Genomic DNA, 17,660 nt, shown 5'->3' with positions numbered 1-17,660 from the left:
GAAGGCAAGGAAGAAAGCGTCACCTTCCACAGACAGCAACCAAATGAAAGCATGGCGGCAGCAAAATGGGCCGCGTGGCTCTGCAATTTATGAACCTTCGAAGACTTTTGTGTTTTTCCGTGTGTGAATCGATCAAAGCTAACTCTGACTTTTTCACTAAATCCAAAAACCTGCTTTTTGCCCGCTTTGACCATTTCTCCATTTCTCTGTTTCTTCCTCGCCTATAAATCTCCACTTTAATTCTGTTTCTTCCTCATACTCCAACAAATAAATATTGCCGGAAAAAATGGAAACCATGACGAACGGAGGAACCCTTCAATTCACGGATGTTTCAACGGCTCTTTCCAATCTCATTCTAACTGCCGGAGGAAATACTCTGGATTCAATCTTCTCTCACTGCGACAATTTCAGCTGCTCTGTAATCGACGGCGTAGATTTCGACCCGGCAGTTGGGTCGTCGGTTTATCTCCGACAGCGGGAAGTACTGCAGAGATTTTCTCAGGAGAGGAAAGCAAATGGGTCTCGGGATTTGTTTGCAAAGGCGTACGAATTGCTGTATTCGGGTTGCGGCGCTGCCGTGAGTGGCGGCAAGAGGAAGGTTTACAGAGGAGTGCGGCAGAGACAATGGGGGAAATGGGTGGCGGAGATTCGACTGCCGCAGAATCGGATGAGGGTATGGTTAGGAACCTATGACTCGCCGGAGACCGCCGCCTATGCTTACGACTGCGCCGCCTGCAAACTCCGAGGGGAATATGCTCGGTTGAATTTTCCAAATTTGAAGGATCTAAAGAGCGATTTAGGTACCGACGAGTTTGTGAAATTGAGTGGGTTGAGAAAATTGGTGGATGCCAAAATTCAAGCGATTATTCAGAAGATAAAGGGGAAGGGGAAGAAGAAGGATTGTAGGAGAATCGGCGGCGATTTAGGTTCGGGTTCGTGTTCTTCGTCGTCATCGTCGGTGTCTCTGCCTCCGGCGGTAGTGGAGATGACGGAAGAATGGAGTTGGGAAAGGGTATCGCCTGTTGGTGCAGCGGAAGATGGGTTGTGGAACTTTGAGAACTCACCTCGAGCTGGTTCAGTGGATTGCTTGACGGCGACGGCGGCGGCGGGATCGGAAACAGAGTGGTACTCGTTGGAGAAGATGCCTTCTTTTGATGCAGAACAGATTTGGGATGTTCTTGCAAACTAGACCTTTTTTGTTCTTTGTTCAATCTTCATGGGACCAAATAAACTCTTGGTTTGATGATAATTTTGGATTTTGATTCTAACTTTGTAAACTATTAAACACTTCCTAAAGGTGTAAAAAATTGTGCTTGGATCGTCCATATAAATACGATTCTCCAGAATGATATGATATTGTCCACCCACTTTGAGTATAAGCTCTCATGGTTTTGCTCTCGAGTTTTCTAATAAATTTCGCTCTCATGGTTTTGCTCTCGAGTTTTCCAATAAATTTCATAACAATCGAGAATGGAGACAGTATCACTTTGATTATAAATACATCCGAATTGGGAAGGTGCAGGGAGGGAGAAAATAGCCCAAGAATTGAGTTGGGCCTTGGGCTTCAATTTATGGCCGTTGTGGGCTGGGCCCAATTTGGGCTTTTCACTAAAACCAATCTGAAAGATTATAAAATTTTAGAGAGACGTTAGTTGTAAAATTTGAGGAGGAACATTCTATTTTATAATTTTAAATTTAATTTAAAAATGCCTTTCTTTTTCCATACAAACAAACAGCCGAGCTCTGATTCTCTGGTTACTGCTCTCTCTCTCTCTAACCCTTTCCATTAATTAACTTCTCCATTTCGCACCATCCTTGGATTCTTCTTCGTGTCCTAACTCCCAGATCTACTCCCCCTTCTTCCCATCTTCGTCTTCTTCTTTAAGATCTTACTTAAATCCCTCAAAAAGCGTCTCTCCACTCTTTTCTCTTTGTTCTCTTTCCCATTTCTCCACCATGTTGCCGTTTTTCCTCTTCATTTTCATCTGCTTCGCTGCTCTTTTGTCCTCTCCACTTGCCGCCGGTGAGCTCACTACCTGCTCCGGGATAGTCCCCATGAAGTATCGGAGCGATAAGATTTCCATTGCCGATTTTGGGGGTGTCGGCGATGGCCGTACATTGAACACTAGAGCTTTTCGAGCTGCGATTTATCGAATTCAACATTTGAGAAGAAGAGGGGGTACTTTGCTTTACATTCCTCCTGGGGTTTACTTGACGGAGAGCTTTAATCTCACTAGCCATATGACTCTGTATCTTGCAAAAGACGCTGTTATCAAAGCTGTTCAGGTATATGCTTCTCACTGAACTTCTTTGTTGTTTCTCTTATTTGTGATTCAGTAGTGTGGCTAGTGTTGGTTGTTGTTGAATGAGAGAATTTCCCTGATTTTTCGCTGGTGATTCTCGTGCTTAGGGTTTCTTTCGTTTGGTGATTCTGATTTTGAGCTTATTTTTGTCGGTGATTATGAATGGTTTCTAGATTAGGGGATTGGGATTTATCAGAATGAACGTGTGCTCTGGTGGGTGGGTATTCGATTAAGCTGTGGCATGTGCATCCACTCTAAATTTATAACATTATATATAATTATGATTGGACCGTCACAGGCTGTTCTTTGTCGGATTCTGATGCTAAATTTTTATTAGAATGTGATCCCTTTTTAGTTGATTGATCCATTCAAAGTTCTGATTTGCTAATTTGTGATTATTATTTTGCTGATCTGGACATCAATTTCAAGCAACCAAAATTGGCTGTCCCATAGTTGAAATATCTATGTCAAAACATTGGTTGATTCTTTTAACAAGGATGATGACAATGTTATTAGTTAGTTGTAGCAATTAATTAACTCAATCCATGTCTATTTCAGCTAGCAAACAGGCCAGAAAGGATCTGTTTTAGGCAATCGGATCCTTTCCTTAATGTTCTTTTGTTTTTGTGAGATCCCACATCGGTTGGAGAAGAAAACAAAACCTTACTTATAAAGGTGTGGAAATCTCTCCCTAGAAGACGCGTTTTAAAATCGTGATGCTGACGACGATATGTAACAAGCCGAAGCAGACAATATCTGCTAGTGGTGGGCTTGGTCTCGTACAAATGGTATCAGAGCCAGGTTACCATGCGAGGCACTAGTTGGAGTAGGACTAGACTATCTTCATAGTAGACGCATTTTAAAACCATAAGGTTGACAGTGATATGTAATGAGCCAAAGCGGACAATATCTACTTGCGGTGGGCTCAGGCTATTACAGTTTTCCAAGAAGGAACTTTACCTATTTCTCTAGTACTTGAAGTAAAATGCGTGGAAATTATGTCAAGATTTTGAAACTAGAACTGTTATATGTTGTCGGTGTCTAAAATTTGACTCCTATATGATTACCCGCTTCCAATAAGCATTTTTTTTATTCTGGGTTTGTATGCATCCTAATGGATGGTCAATTTAGTGAGTGCAAGATCTTTGGTCTAAGAGTTTTCACCATTCGTATCCATCAACTTCTCGATGATGTAATTTTCTGCAGATGATGAGAATTGTCCGATCTTTTCATAAAATTTCTCTCTTTTTTTAAACTAGTTTAATCCTTCACTTTTATTGTTTTACTTTTGTATTAAGCTTTTGTTTTTTTTTCTCTGTTTGATGTCCAGGATTCTTCAAATTGGCCAGTGATCGAGCCGTTGCCATCATATGGAAGAGGGAGGGAGCGCCCTGGTGGAAGATATGTAAGCTTTATTCATGGAGATGGTGTTCATGATGTGGTGATCACTGGTATGAATCATCTAGTTCTTTTAAAATGTATATAAAGGCTATTGCAAACCTGGTTTACTTGTGTTGTTCTTGGAACAAAAGTATGTATATTAATAGCCCGAGTTAAATTGTTGTGGTAGGTGAGAATGGGACCATTGATGGCCAAGGTGATGTCTGGTGGAATATGTGGAGGACAAGGACTCTGATGTACACTAGGCCTAATCTCGTTGAATTTATCAATTCTCATAATATCATCATTTCCAACGTAATGTTCCTGAACTCTCCGTTTTGGAACATTCATCCAGTTTACTGCAGGTAAGAATTAAAGTCCGTTTTCAATCACGTTACAGGTAAGAATTAAAGTCCGTTTTCAATCACGTTACAGCTCCATAATTGCTCATATCGTGTTGAAATACCCCTTGAATGTTCATCATATTTTCTGCTTTTCTTCCAACCAAAACACTTTTAACTTGTGAGATCCCACATTGGTTGGAGAGAGAAACGAAGCATTCTTTATAAGAGTATGAAAATCTCTCCTTAGTAGAGCGTTTTAAAATCATGAGGTTGATGACGATACGTAGCGGGGAAAAGCGGATAATATCTACTAGCGGTGAGCTTGGACTCTTACAAATGGTATCAAAGTTAGTCATCGAGCATTGTGCCAACGAGGACGTTGGGTTCCCGAGGGGGTGGATTGTGAGATCCCACCTTGGTTATGGTTGGAGAGTAGAACGAAGTATTCCTTATAAGGGTGTGGAAAACTCTCCCTAGCAGACGCGTTTTAAAACCGTGAGGTTGACGGTGATACATAATGGGCCAAAACGGACAATATTTACCAGGGTGGGCTTGAGCTATTAAACTCCTTTCAGGGTAATATCAACAGTGTGCGATCTTACTTTTTTTCTAATCTTCTGTTGCAGTAACGTTGTTGTGAGATATGTCACAATATTGGCTCCTCGTGATTCCCCGAACACCGATGGAATCGATCCAGGTGCGTTTTCAGATCCGTAGTTATTAGCTCCCCCACCCCCGCCCCTGGTCGACCTCTGGTTAAAATAATTGCTTATTACAAGTCATGTTCAAAGTTCTCATAACATTAGTTCTGTATATGCCTGAAAGTAACAAAACTTGTCAAACTGATGAACTCAGACTCGAGCAACAACGTCTGTATAGAAGATTCCTACATTTCAACTGGAGATGATCTTGTGGCTGTGAAGAGTGGATGGGACGAATATGGTATCGCTTACGGTCGTAGTAGTTACGACATTACCATCCGAAGAATATCGGGGTCAAGTCCATTTGCTGGAGTTGCTGTAGGAAGCGAAACCTCCGGTGGTGTGTCAAATGTATTAGCAGAACACCTAAGCTTATACGACATGGGAGTTGGTATCAACATCAAGACAAACATTGGAAGAGGAGGGTTCATAAAGAACATAACCATATCCGATGTCTACATGGAGAGCTCGCGAAAGGGTCTAAAGATTGCGAGCGATACTGGAGATCATCCCGACGACAAGTTCGACCCAAACGCTCTTCCAATCGTCAAAGACATCACAATTAAAAACGTTTGGGGTGAGAATGTGCAGCAAGCAGGTTCTATATATGGCTTGAGGAACTCCCCATTTACTGGTATATGTCTTTCGAACATTAACCTTCGTGGCACAGCGAGACCGAGATCAGTACCGTGGACTTGCTCGTATGTAAGTGGTGCAGCTCTCTTGGTTAGTCCATGGCCATGCACAGAGCTTACCAGCACACAGCAGGATGGTGTGTGCTCCAATAACTTCTAAACACATCTATTATGTATATTTCGTTCTTTAAACCTATGAAATTTCGCGTCGTGTTTGTTGTAGCTATATTCCATTTCACCCGCAAAGGTCAATGGGGATTAAAAGAGATTAAATTACAAATTTGGTCTCAATGGATCCAAGAAAGTTTGTTTTAAAAGTTATAATTTATCCTTATACTTTGATAAAATCTCATAAATAGAGAGTGATTATTTGCACGATCATTTAGTCTATCATCGACATATCATATCAAAAAATTAAAAATAATAACGAGTAATAATTTTTTAATAGTAATGTATCACTAATGTATAATTCTTTTTTTACGTTAGATAAACATAGAAATAATCTATTAATGATTATTAGTTATATAAATGGGCGTGATTTTTTTAATAAAAGAATATATCATATTTATAAATTATTTATTTGTGTAATATATTTAACCATATTAGTTAAACAGTTACCAACTAACTTTCCGTACAAATTGTTCGTTGTCAATGTTGTCTTGTGGTGGGCCTTCAGATCCATCTGAAAGCCCAATAAATAGACCTCATTTGGGCCTCAATGGGCCGCACGCCATAGGAGTGAAACTTTTGAACAACTGCCACTCCTTGTCGTTCCAAGTGCTGCTCTCTCAGTTTGGCGCCAAAGTTAGTTTTGCTCTCTGGGTTTATTAGGGTTCCGTTGATTTGGGGTTCAGTTTGTGGTTCTTCTTAGCAATGGCTTCTTCACCTCCTTCAAAACGCCGGCGTCAAAACCTCGCCATTGATGACGCCTTTGAGACCTTACTTGCGACGTCTTCCTCGGATAATAGATTGTCCCCTGTCGTCGTTTTCGCTCACGGTGCTGGTGCCCCTTCTTCTTCTGAATGGATGATCAGGCATTTCTTTTTTCTTTTTCTTCGTCGTTCTTTTTCGTTCGTCTTTCCATTTTCCGATTGCCTCCGACGATTTCTTTCTCGTACTCGCTCGTTTTGGAGTTGTTTGGAGTTGATGAACTGCGAGAACTGGGGAGCGATGGTACTGAGAATTTAGGTTTGATTTGGGATGAAATTGGGTGTGATTTCGTTTCAGTGTTGTGAATTATACGTAATTGAAATTTAAGTAGGAAATATTTGTAAGGATAGTTATTCCTTGAGCTTTGGCTAATACAGTTTTCTGGCCTGAGTGTTGCTCTGTATGGTTCCTCTTTAAGCGTTCATTTTTTTTTATCTTAAAGATCGATGATCCTCCTCGCTCATTTGAAGGGTAGAATTCTTTTTCAGATGGTGAAATTGGGGAATCTTGTCTGGAAATTCTAGCTGAATTTGTTATCCCCATTGAGTAGCATAGGCAAGCTTGTTACCATGTGATCTATTTTTCTGCATTTTACGATGTTTTCTAAGCCATTTCTGATCTCTTATTTGAGATTCAAATCCTTGCAGTATGGTTTGATTCTATCCTGTAAAATATTTTTGACCAATTAGTTGACTTATGAAGACTTAAAATTTCTTGATTTCATCCAGATGGAAAGATGTGTTAGGCAAGGCACTACATGCTGTTGATGTTGTCACCTTTGACTATCCGTGTGAGTACTTACCATTTAACAATACATTGATATAGGACTATATACCTTTTTCGATGTTACTAGGCATTGGAACATGATGAACTTCAAATTTGGCTGTCTCTTTCAATTAACTTTTAAAATTTTGAGTTGAGTTGACAGACATTTCTGGTGGAAGGAAGCCTCCTCCCAAGGCTGAAAAATTGGTTCCATACCATGTAGAAATTGTCAAAAGGACAATTGCAAGGTACCCTGGGCACCCTTTGATTTTGGCTGGTAAATCTATGGGTTCGAGGTAATAATTTTGTTTCTTTGCTTGAAATTATCCGTTTGGACTTCTGCTTAGCGTCTCCATAAGTATGAAATTTTCAAATATTTTCGAAGCATATTGTCATTGGTGGGCTATAAATGGAATAAACTTCTCCTCAAGTGATCTTTTTTTAACAAGATTTAAAAAAAAAAATAATGTTCACAGATAGCCTATGCAAATGAATGAAAATATTTGAGGTGATTTTTAGGACCGATTCATTTTTTGCTTATTCTGTCTTTTTTGAATAATTTGAGGTTTTTTTTTTTTAATTTTTTTTATTTTTATAAAACCATGAACATTCAACTTCATAGATGATAGTCACAATAAAACTTCATAATTTGAGATTTTCTGTTGGGTAAATATGGTTTTTACTTATTTTATTATTCGCAGAGTAAGTTGCATGGTAGCTTGTGAGGAAGACATTCATGCTTCTGCAATAATTTGCTTGGGGTATCCCTTGAAGGTTTGAGACTATTTATGCATATCAGATTGAAAAATCCTTCAGGCTTTAGGGTAAATTAACATCTCTTGTTATGGTTTCTTTTGCAAGTTGTAGATGGCTATCTATCAAGTATATACACTGTCAGTTATGGTCATACCAAACTTGGGACAACCTTACCTTTCTCATAAGAAACTTGAATGAGTAAATAAACTTGACCTTTTAGTTCAGATATGCAACAAGTGAGTGATAGATGACTAGTATATGTTGGATATGGACTCATACCTCAAATTAAGTGTTTGCAAACTTCATGGGTTTGAAAAACCTCTGCGGGTAGGAATGACAATGAAGGTGACATTTTCCATTGTACAATGGAAGCTTATAGCTTCTGCCAATTAATCAGATAAAGTTGCATGTTTTTAGGGCTTGAAAGGGGATGTCCGAGACCAGACGCTACTGCAAGTTACCATTCCTATCATGTTTGTACAGGTACATCCTCTTTACAACTTACCTCAACAACTAAACAATGTAAGTTGCAATATTCTCCTCTAGAAGAACTTGAGCATCGCTCAAGTGGTTAAGACATGTATCTTCTATTAGTCAGTCGTTCGAATCCCCCCTGGGGCCCACATCTTTTTGAACACAAAATATTCTCTTTTGAAAGATATGAAGCATAACCCACACCTTCTATGGCAAAGTAATAACATATCGGTAGATCTACTCTGGTTTCATGAGGGAACGTTATGATTTATGGGCCACCTTGAGTTGGATACAAGTTGCTTTTTCACACCTATTAATGATAGAATGTTAAGGGATCAAAGACATTCATAGACACTTGAGAGATTCGATCGAAGTTCAATCACATCGTTGTGCAGTCTTTAACATCATAATTTTGCCATTCAGGGTAGCAGGGATGCTCTGTGTCCTTTAGAGAAGCTGGAGGATATTCGGAAGAGGATGAAATCAATTGGTGGGTTACATGTGATTGATGGTGGTGACCACTCTTTCCAGATCTCAAAGAAGTACCTTCAAGGCAAGGGTTCGAGTAAAGATGAAGCCGAAAATGTAGCTGCTCAGGCACTTGCTACTTTTGTCTCTGGATGTCTTAGATAGCTCTAGCTAAGCTTTTTTGGGTGTACAAATTTGTGTTTTTAGACATTACTTTGTAATATAAAACGGTCGTATCGTCAAGCATATAATTTTGTCATCTGACATTATGTATCTCGTTTTATTGCGTATCAGATTTATGTTCATATCTATATATATAATTATAGCGAGCAAAATTTAAACATATGCATTTTATATTGATAGTAAGGATAGCAATACAGAAACTTTATTTGGAAGAAGGAAAAAAGTAGGGTGTCTTATAAATTGTCTTATTTATTTTAAGCTTCACTCGAATACTTAGTAGTAGGAGTAGCAGTAGCAGTTTAGATGCATTCTCTGATTCCTTTCCCTTCAATCTAGTAAGTACCCTTCCACTTCCTCCTTCCAATTCTGCATATACAATCAAAACAATGATAAATAGTTATTCTTTTCAACCAATCCTATGAATTCAACTGTAACAATCGAACGCTAAACCCAGCTAATGCTCACATGAGCGTTGAGGCAATCAAACACTGGGTGAATTCTATTTCGACCCGACATAAAAAAGAACTTGCCTTCCTTTAGTGCCGACCTCTGCGACAATCGTCGTCACTGTCACTGTTGTCGCTGTGGTCAGAGAAGGCATCCTTGATCTTATTCAAGAAGCCCCCTTCTTTATTTTTGTGATGTCCCTTCTTCCTCGACCCTCCAGCCTTGCAGTGGCCGACATTGGGACTGGCTGGCTGGCAGTGGCCGACGTTGGGATTGGCTGGCTGGCAGTGTCCGATATTGGGATTGGCTGGCATGCAGTGGCCGTGCCCCCCCGCAGGACCGTGCCCGTGACCCCCCGCCTGACCGTGGTCATGACCCCCCGCCGGACCGTGCCCGTGCCCGTGACCCCCCGCCGGACCGCAGCCGTGACCCCCCGACGGACCGTGGCCGTGACCTCCCGACGGACCGTGGCCGTGACCCCACGCCGGACCGTGGCCGTGACCCCCCGCCGGACCGCAGCCGTGACCCCCCGACGGACCGTGGCCGTGACCCCACGCCGGACCGTGGCCGTGACCCCCCGCCGGACCGCAGCCGTGACCCCCCGACGGACCGTGGCCGTGACCCCACGCCGGACCGTGGCCGTGACCCCCCGCCGGACCGCAGCCGTGACCCCCCGACGGACCGTGGCCGTGACCCCACGCCGGACCGTGGCCGTGACCCCCCGCCGGACCGCAGCCGTGACCCCCCGACGGACCGTGGCCGTGACCCCACGCCGGACCGTGGCCGTGACCCCCCGCCGGACCGCAGCCGTGACCCCCCGACGGACCGTGGCCGTGACCCCACGCCGGACCGTGGCCGTGACCCCCCGCCGGACCGCAGCCGTGACCCCCCGACGGACCGTGGCCGTGACCCCACGCCGGACCGTGGCCGTGACCCCCCGCCGGACCGCAGCCGTGACCCCCCGACGGACCGTGGCCGTGACCCCACGCCGGACCGTGGCCGTGACCCCCCGCCGGACCGCAGCCGTGACCCCCCGACGGACCGTGGCCGTGACCCCACGCCGGACCGTGGCCGTGACCCCCCGCCGGACCGCAGCCGTGACCCCCCGACGGACCGTGGCCGTGACCCCACGCCGGACCGTGGCCGTGACCCCCCGCCGGACCGCAGCCGTGACCCCCCGACGGACCGTGGCCGTGACCCCACGCCGGACCGTGGCCGTGACCCCCCGCCGGACCGCAGCCGTGACCCCCCGACGGACCGTGGCCGTGACCCCACGCCGGACCGTGGCCGTGACCCCCCGCCGGACCGCAGCCGTGACCCCCCGACGGACCGTGGCCGTGACCCCACGCCGGACCGTGGCCGTGACCCCCCGCCGGACCGCAGCCGTGACCCCCCGACGGACCGTGGCCGTGACCCCACGCCGGACCGTGGCCGTGACCCCCCGCCGGACCGCAGCCGTGACCCCCCGACGGACCGTGGCCGTGACCCCACGCCGGACCGTGGCCGTGACCCCCCGCCGGACCGCAGCCGTGACCCCCCGACGGACCGTGGCCGTGACCCCACGCCGGACCGTGGCCGTGACCCCCCGCCGGACCGCAGCCGTGACTCCCCGCCGGACCGTGGTGTTGGTGTTGTTGTTGGTGTTCCTGATGGCATTGGTCGTGCCTCTGGTGGTGGCTGCGCTCAGCCGGTTTGTTGCATTGCAAAGACGCCATGGATGCAAAGATTAGAATGAGCTGCCTGCAATTCAAACACCTGCTTTGGACCCGTTTTATAGTCCTCAAAAGTGGGAATGGATGTGATTCCCACTTTTATATTCAACTTCCTCATTTGTTTCATCATAATAATAAAAGAAACAAAACTTTTATGATTCCTTTTTCTTTTGACTAATCCATCAACGAATATGTTCTGTTTTTATAATATTATATTGCCGAATGGAAATGACACTATTTATACATTAGGATTTAAACTCAATTCAAATACTTCCTACTTTAAACAATTTTTCAAAAATTATATTACTTGTACAAATGTATATATTTTCTTACTACATGTTCAAAGATTTTTGTTAATTAATTCAAAACATATTTCAAGTCCATCTAAATTTAAATTGCTTACTATTGTTATTGTTTTAACCACTTTTAATTATTTAAAATAAATTTACTTTAAATATTGGTTTTTGGACGTGCTTATAAAAATTAAATTAATTTTTATTTAAAATGTATTTATTTCAAACGAACTAATACTACAAAATGGACTATTTTGTATTTAAAATCAATGAAGTGAGAAGTTGATTAATGAAACCGTAATTAAGATTAATATTAAAAAGAAACAGATAAGACGAAAAAATAAATCTTGCTTCTGGAAATCAGATTCTTTTTTTTTTAATATTTTATTTTATTTTTTTATTTTAGCGTAAGAATAAAAGATGAGCTGTTTTTATCAAAATTGAAGTGACATAAATTTGGGAAAATGTCTCTTTTATACTTCGTGCCTTAATTCCTCCAAAATAATTGAGAATTTATTATTTTATTAAATATAAATGTAATAAGCTTGGGTTTAGATCGAGACATAAAATCATATAATATTTGGTAAAAAACCAAAAATATAACTTTTTTTTAGTTATGATTTATGAACTCAGATTTTTATGATAAACAGGGTAATAATTATTTAATTAAAAAAAAAACCAATGGGATTAGAATATATTCCTAAAAGGAGGATATGAGGAAGATTCAAATATGTAAAAAAGAAAATAAGAAAAAATGGGTATTAATTGAGGTGCATGATGCTACAATACCCAAAAACCTCTTTAATTGAGTTGATGGAATTGAGTTGATTGCCATGAACTTAAGGTAAATGTAATTTAAGATAAGAACTAAAATATAATTCGAATCAAACGTTTTTTTAAGTTAAAAGTTAAAAGATAATTTTTATATATTTTATATTTAAAAAATTAAAATAAAATAAAGAAGATTCGGAAACAAAACATCTTTTACTAATCTAGGAGTAAAATGGTATAGCATTGCCCTCTAAATGATTGATTTGGTTCTTATAATACTTTAATTATATGCATAAATAATGTCTTTATATGTATAAACATCAACCGTGTAACACTCTAACATCTTATAGGTATCTTCACCATCTTCACCAACGGTATACAACACTCTAACATTTTATAGGTATCTTCACCAACTGTATATAACAATCTAACATCTTATAGGTATCTTCACCAACTGTATATAACACTCTAACATCTTATAGGTATCTTCACCAACTGTTCGCAATTCTTCTTGCCTAGTTCTTTACAACACAACATCCAACTCATTTCATCATCCATTGTTTGCTCACATTTAGTTGAATAGTTGAATCCTCCACTTGACTCATTTCATCCTCCATGAATCCTCCACTTGACTCATTTCATCCTCCATGGTTGGCTGAGGATGGCTCACATTTAGTTGAATGATTAAAAAATCCACTTGTAGAGCATTGTCAATAAAAGTAAATATCTACCCAATACTATATCAACTCAAGCTAACGCTAACAGATTTTGCCCAACTCAAACTCCACGCTAACCGATTTTGCCCATTACCTCATTTGAGTGTCTATTTTAGTCAAAGCCTCCCCCACCCCCCATCAAGGGTCATTTTAGCAACTAAAAATCCCAACCCTTGACTTTTGGAGATCATTGAAGTCCAAGAGCAAGAAACAGGGTCGGTTAATCTATACACAAATACACAGCCGATTCATCAAAATTATTTCTTTCCAATGAAAAAACACAAACTTGATGCAATTGATTTCAGTGATCTTACAATATCTAATGCAAGTTTCCAGAACCGTTCAAAAAAAGCGCATTCACATACAGAGTTCCATCTTTTCTTATTGTCTCCTCGCCGTTTCCAATGAACACGCGCCGCCAGAAGCTACTCTTCATATCTGATGTCCTACAAATGAAGATGATGATGATGACTCTCAGGAATTTTAAACGGTAAGGCCTTGTGGTGCAGCGATGGGTGCCTTGGGCTTGGGCTTTTCAACTACAATGGCCTGTGTGGTTAGCACCATGCCAGCAACTGAAGCCGCATTCTGCAATGCACATCTTGTCACCTTGGCTGGGTCAATCACACCGGCCTCTACCAGATTCTCGTACTTGTCTGTCATTGCGTTATATCCAATTTCCCATTCACTCGACTTGATCTTCTCCACCACTACTTCCCCTTCAACTCCAGCGTTTTGGGCAATTAAGGATGCCGGTGCTACCAGCGCCTGCGTACAAAAAAGACTAGTTTATAACAAAATACCAAACGCTAGGTTCCAGGAATTTCTTAAGAACAAGTGGTATGCTTCGATATGATTACAATGGAAGTTTTAAGGAGTTGACCAAGTAATCTCACGCCAAATAACCAACACCACTGGTTAGTTTTTAAGAGCCAAATGATCATTAAATAGAAGCCTCAAATTCTAATACCTTTTGGATAATATCAGCACCTAGCTTCTCTTCCGCATCTTCAAGCTTGTCCTTGATTGCAGGGACAAGTGTTGAGAGATGAACCAGTGCAGTACCACCACCAGGTACAATCCCTTCCTCTATGGCAGCAAAAGTTGCATTCTTTGCATCCTCAATACGGAGCTTCCGGTCCTCAAGTTCAGTCTCTGTCGCAGCTCCAACCTTAATGACGGCAACACCACCAGATAATTTGGCAATTCTTTCAGACAGTTTCTCAGTGTCATAAACAGAATCCGTCTCAGCCAATTCCTTCTTTAGCTGTGCAATCCTTGCTTGTAGTTCATCTTTTGAAGCAGCATCAGCAATGATGGTGGTAGTGTCCTTCGAGATGGTCACTTTTCGGGCCAAACCAAGCTGTTCAATTGTAGTATTTTCTACAAGCAATCCAAGATCACTGGCTTGAAATTCAGCACCTGAAAAAATAATGTAACAAGGAAATCGTTGGTCATTCTTTCAATCGACATGAAAGCACGTAAGATTTATAAAAATAACTTCCCCTCATATGAACTTCTGATTTAAACAATGCAACTTCACATGCTTGGTTGAGATAGTGAATTCACGAATACAGAGAATAAAGAAACAATTATGCCATCAACTGAACAAGTAAATCCAACAAGAGATCTCAAATGTGTTAGCATTTAAACAGATGAAGCATGTAGTTGCCTATTATAACTTTAAGACTCGAGATTACCTGTCAAAATGGCAATGTCTTGGAGCATAGCCTTTCTCCTTTCCCCAAATCCTGGAGCTTTAATGGCAGCAACATTTAGAATACCCCGCAACTTGTTCACAACAAGTGTAGCCAAAGCCTCACCAGTAATATCCTCAGCAATAATGAGCAAAGGAGCTCTCAATTGCGTGGTTTTCTCCAATATAGGGATTATATCCTTTATTGCTGAAATTTTCTGATCGGTAATTAACACTCGTGCATTCTCAAATTCAGCAATTAACTTTTCAGGGTTTGTGACAAACTGAGGAGAAATGTAGCCTCTATCAATCTGCAAAGCAAAAAACAAAATGAAGACAGAATAGAGTTAAAACATGTATATGACTAGAAATTAGATCAAGAAATATAATTTACTAAACAGAAAAACTACACACCGCCATCCCTTCTTCAACTTCCACAGTGGTCTCAAAGGAAGATGATGACTCAATGGACAAGACACCATCGGGCCCCACTTTTTCGATGGCATCAGCGATCATGGACCCTATCAGCTCGTCATTTCCAGCAGAGATAGAGGCAACAGCTACACAGAATTAAAACAAAACGCAGATCATCAATTAGTTTAAAAAATAATAATGGTCAGAAATAAGAAGTTCCAAACTAAGGCCATTTCGGATATGGAAAGCAATACCTTTGATATCATCTCTGCCTTCGATAGCCCTAGCCTTCTTCTCAAGCTCTTCAATCAATCCTTGCACTGTCTTGTCAATTCCTCTCTTCAGTGATACTGGATTTGCACCGGAAGTAACATTCAGAAGGCCTAGTTTGATAATTTCCCTCGCCAGGACTGAGGCAGTCGTTGTCCCATCACCAGCAGAGTCATTAGTTTTACTTGCGACCTTCATGACAGATAGAATGCTTGTTAATGTTCAATGGCCGATAGATGAGAAGCTTTTGCATCATAACAGATCAAATATATATCGCACTAGTATATAAAAAGGTCCAGAGTACAAAAGACCAACCTCCCTAATTAGAGCTGCACCAGCATTCTCCATGGGATCAGGCAACTCAATTGCACGAGCAATTGTCACACCATCATTTACTACTTTGGGACTGCCGAACTCATCCAGCACAACATTCCTCCCTTCAAATACAAAGGTCGCAAGTTTTTCATTATGTTAAGAACCAAATTGAACAGTGTCTTGTATAGATTTCAACAGCGGAAATATCTACGCAAGGCGGGATAACGAGGAGCACAGAAACGAAATTCAATGCTAACTAATTCATAAATCAAAAGAACCAGAAAGTTACCCCTGGGTCCAAGAGTCAGACCGACTGCATTGGCAAGCTTATCAATCCCAGACTGAAGTGCAGTCCTAGAACTCTGGTCGAACGCTATATCCTTTGCAGTAGCTCTCACAACAAATCTGCTACCCGCCTGTCTGTAATTCACCCTGTTACTCTGCGGTTGATTCACTTTCCTCAAGCTCTGCAACATTAGACAAATGCAGCGTAAGCTACCGGAAATGGCACAGTCCTCCCACTCCCCACATTTTAAAAGATTAAAGAACCCACCCTCAGCTCATCTATCATAGCTAATTACACAAAATTTCTAGCTAGAATGCCAGTTACGTAGAAAAATGAACGAAAGCTACAAATTATTTAGAATACGGAGTAATGAGAGCTGAGGAAGAAATGAGAAAAGCAGTGGAAGCAGTACCTTCTGGGAAGAACAAAGAATGGATGCGGAAGAAATTGCATTCGCAGACGCCATTTTCCGGTAGCAAAGCTCGGAGGTTTTAGTTCCGGTAGAGCTCGCTGGGTTTCAGGATAAGGTGTGTAAGCAAAAGGATGAACGTAATGAATGAATTTAGGGTTTGATTTTATTGTTGGGTTGGACGTTCCAGAAGATTCTTCTTCTTCCAGAACCGTTGAGGCTATTCCAGGATTAGTTTTGTTACGATACGGCCCAAATGTGATTTTAACAAGAAATGTTCCGTACAGTGCGCACTCATGGCGTTGTTTAATCTTTCAAGGCTTTCGTATTGCTAACCTGCACCTTATTTAACAAACATGGGCCTATTGGGCCTATTGGGCCTTTGGCTCCCTTCCACGAAATCCATTTCAGCCCAAAACAATAAGTCCAATCCTCAATTATTCAAAATCAAATAAATGAAAAAAAAAAAAAAAAAAAAAAAAGACTGAACTTACCTTCAACTACCTTTATCATCTCAACTAGTGGGGAACTTCTATCCTATCGTCTTTGGCAATAGAGTTGTTTGAATTTGATAGATTATTTTTAGGTTAGTTATCTGTTTAACATACTTATACTGAAAAATAAAAATCTCATTTGAATCTTGTATTTAAGTAGGCTCGAGAAGGGTAGACTCGCAGCTTCACTCCCCGCCAATTGTTGGAATGATGCAAGCCACACCTCGATTAAAAAAGACCAGAATATAGAATATGAGCTTCGGACTTCAAGAGAACGAGTAGATGTATTAACCACTCAGCTAAGCGTAAATTGAAGTTTGTTAAAATTGTATATCATTTTAAAAAGATTAGAACAAAAACTTACAAGAGAAAAATCCAAACGTAGGTTGACATATATATATAAAGCTATATAAAATACCAAATTAGAACCATCCGTTTCCAAGTCAAAACAACCCTAATTGACTCTTCATGTGAATGATTGATATTGGAGAGTAGATTTGAGCCAAGAAAGAGCCTTCACGGCACAACTCACACATTCCATTTCTTACCACCCAGTTTTGGTAAGAACATTACTATCACCAACCTGCCTAACAAAGTAGTTTCAACCAAATCAATTTCCCTTAATTAATTAATTACATTTCTATCATTTAATCAATTTGTATTAACACTAATACAACTTTCAATCCTGAGAAAAAGAACTTGGGTTTGGGTTTATTATGCAGATATGCACTACTACAATGACATTACTAAGCCAAGAAGAAATTCAATTCTTATAATACATTAATTGAAATCGAAATCTCTGAAAAGGAAAGCCCAAAAATTTGCACAAAAACACCTGATTTTCTAAGTTATAAACAACTAATGACACCGTTATAAGCTTTCGGTAACGCAAACGTTT

General features: G+C 41.3%; 5 protein-coding genes across 5 annotated transcripts; 3 read left to right on the top strand and 2 right to left on the bottom strand.

Moving 5' to 3' along the window:
• LOC111459370 (ethylene-responsive transcription factor ERF061-like) lies at window positions 1-1,320 on the top strand. The gene has a single exon (XM_023102239.1). The coding sequence runs from the start codon at window positions 287-289 to the stop codon at window positions 1,187-1,189; it is 903 nt and encodes a 300-aa protein (XP_022958007.1). The 5' UTR covers window positions 1-286; the 3' UTR covers window positions 1,190-1,320.
• A 398-nt stretch (window positions 1,321-1,718) lies between these two features.
• LOC111459369 (probable polygalacturonase) lies at window positions 1,719-5,684 on the top strand. The gene is made up of 5 exons (XM_023102238.1): window positions 1,719-2,286; window positions 3,634-3,754; window positions 3,874-4,048; window positions 4,654-4,724; window positions 4,883-5,684. Exons 1-5 carry the CDS (start codon window positions 1,957-1,959, stop codon window positions 5,521-5,523), a joined length of 1,338 nt encoding a protein of 445 aa, XP_022958006.1. The 5' UTR covers window positions 1,719-1,956; the 3' UTR covers window positions 5,524-5,684.
• Window positions 5,685-6,141: 457 nt separating this feature from the next.
• Window positions 6,142-9,065, top strand: LOC111459716 (KAT8 regulatory NSL complex subunit 3-like). Its single transcript, XM_023102739.1, has 6 exons — window positions 6,142-6,397; window positions 7,022-7,083; window positions 7,222-7,354; window positions 7,760-7,832; window positions 8,232-8,297; window positions 8,712-9,065. The coding sequence occupies exons 1-6, from the start codon at window positions 6,237-6,239 to the stop codon at window positions 8,919-8,921; spliced, it is 705 nt and encodes a 234-aa protein (XP_022958507.1). The 5' UTR covers window positions 6,142-6,236; the 3' UTR covers window positions 8,922-9,065.
• A 410-nt stretch (window positions 9,066-9,475) lies between these two features.
• LOC111459722 (glycine-rich cell wall structural protein 1-like) lies at window positions 9,476-11,178 on the bottom strand. The gene is made up of 2 exons (XM_023102745.1): window positions 11,007-11,178; window positions 9,476-10,967 (listed from the first exon to the last, which is right to left on the bottom strand). Exons 1-2 carry the CDS (start codon window positions 11,099-11,101, stop codon window positions 9,476-9,478), a joined length of 1,587 nt encoding a protein of 528 aa, XP_022958513.1. The 5' UTR covers window positions 11,102-11,178.
• A 1,947-nt stretch (window positions 11,179-13,125) lies between these two features.
• Window positions 13,126-16,431, bottom strand: LOC111459478 (ruBisCO large subunit-binding protein subunit alpha). The gene is made up of 8 exons (XM_023102405.1): window positions 16,272-16,431; window positions 15,863-16,040; window positions 15,574-15,695; window positions 15,243-15,450; window positions 14,989-15,134; window positions 14,579-14,885; window positions 13,849-14,300; window positions 13,126-13,646 (listed from the first exon to the last, which is right to left on the bottom strand). The coding sequence occupies exons 1-8, from the start codon at window positions 16,323-16,325 to the stop codon at window positions 13,362-13,364; spliced, it is 1,752 nt and encodes a 583-aa protein (XP_022958173.1). The 5' UTR covers window positions 16,326-16,431; the 3' UTR covers window positions 13,126-13,361.
• Window positions 16,432-17,660: the final 1,229 nt, after the last annotated feature.

The sequence above is a fragment of the Cucurbita moschata genome, unplaced genomic scaffold (assembly GCF_002738365.1).
Source record: "Cucurbita moschata cultivar Rifu unplaced genomic scaffold, Cmos_1.0 Cmo_Scf00022, whole genome shotgun sequence".
NCBI lineage: Eukaryota > Viridiplantae > Streptophyta > Magnoliopsida > Cucurbitales > Cucurbitaceae > Cucurbita > Cucurbita moschata.
This window is presented reverse-complemented; position numbering and strand designations above follow the sequence as displayed.

Coding starts and splice junctions, on each gene's coding strand:
- LOC111459478 (XM_023102405.1), bottom strand. CDS start 16,325: ATGGCGTCTGCGAATGCAATTTCTTCCGCATCCATTCTTTGTTCTTCC. Junction 16,041..16,271: donor TTCTTTGTTCTTCCCAGAAG/GTACTGCTTCCA, acceptor CTAATGTTGCAG/AGCTTGAGGAAAGTGAATCA. Junction 14,301..14,578: donor AGACATTGCCATTTTGACAG/GTAATCTCGAGT, acceptor TTATTTTTTCAG/GTGCTGAATTTCAAGCCAGT.
- LOC111459370 (XM_023102239.1), top strand. CDS start 287: ATGGAAACCATGACGAACGGAGGAACCCTTCAATTCACGGATGTTTCA.
- LOC111459716 (XM_023102739.1), top strand. CDS start 6,237: ATGGCTTCTTCACCTCCTTCAAAACGCCGGCGTCAAAACCTCGCCATT. Junction 7,355..7,759: donor GGTAAATCTATGGGTTCGAG/GTAATAATTTTG, acceptor TATTATTCGCAG/AGTAAGTTGCATGGTAGCTT. Junction 8,298..8,711: donor TTCCTATCATGTTTGTACAG/GTACATCCTCTT, acceptor TTTGCCATTCAG/GGTAGCAGGGATGCTCTGTG.
- LOC111459369 (XM_023102238.1), top strand. CDS start 1,957: ATGTTGCCGTTTTTCCTCTTCATTTTCATCTGCTTCGCTGCTCTTTTG. Junction 2,287..3,633: donor CTGTTATCAAAGCTGTTCAG/GTATATGCTTCT, acceptor TTTGATGTCCAG/GATTCTTCAAATTGGCCAGT. Junction 4,049..4,653: donor ATTCATCCAGTTTACTGCAG/GTAAGAATTAAA, acceptor CTTCTGTTGCAG/TAACGTTGTTGTGAGATATG.
- LOC111459722 (XM_023102745.1), bottom strand. CDS start 11,101: ATGGCGTCTTTGCAATGCAACAAACCGGCTGAGCGCAGCCACCACCAG. Junction 10,968..11,006: donor CAACAACAACACCAACACCA/CGGTCCGGCGGG, acceptor TCCGGCGGGGGG/TCACGGCCACGGTCCGGCGT.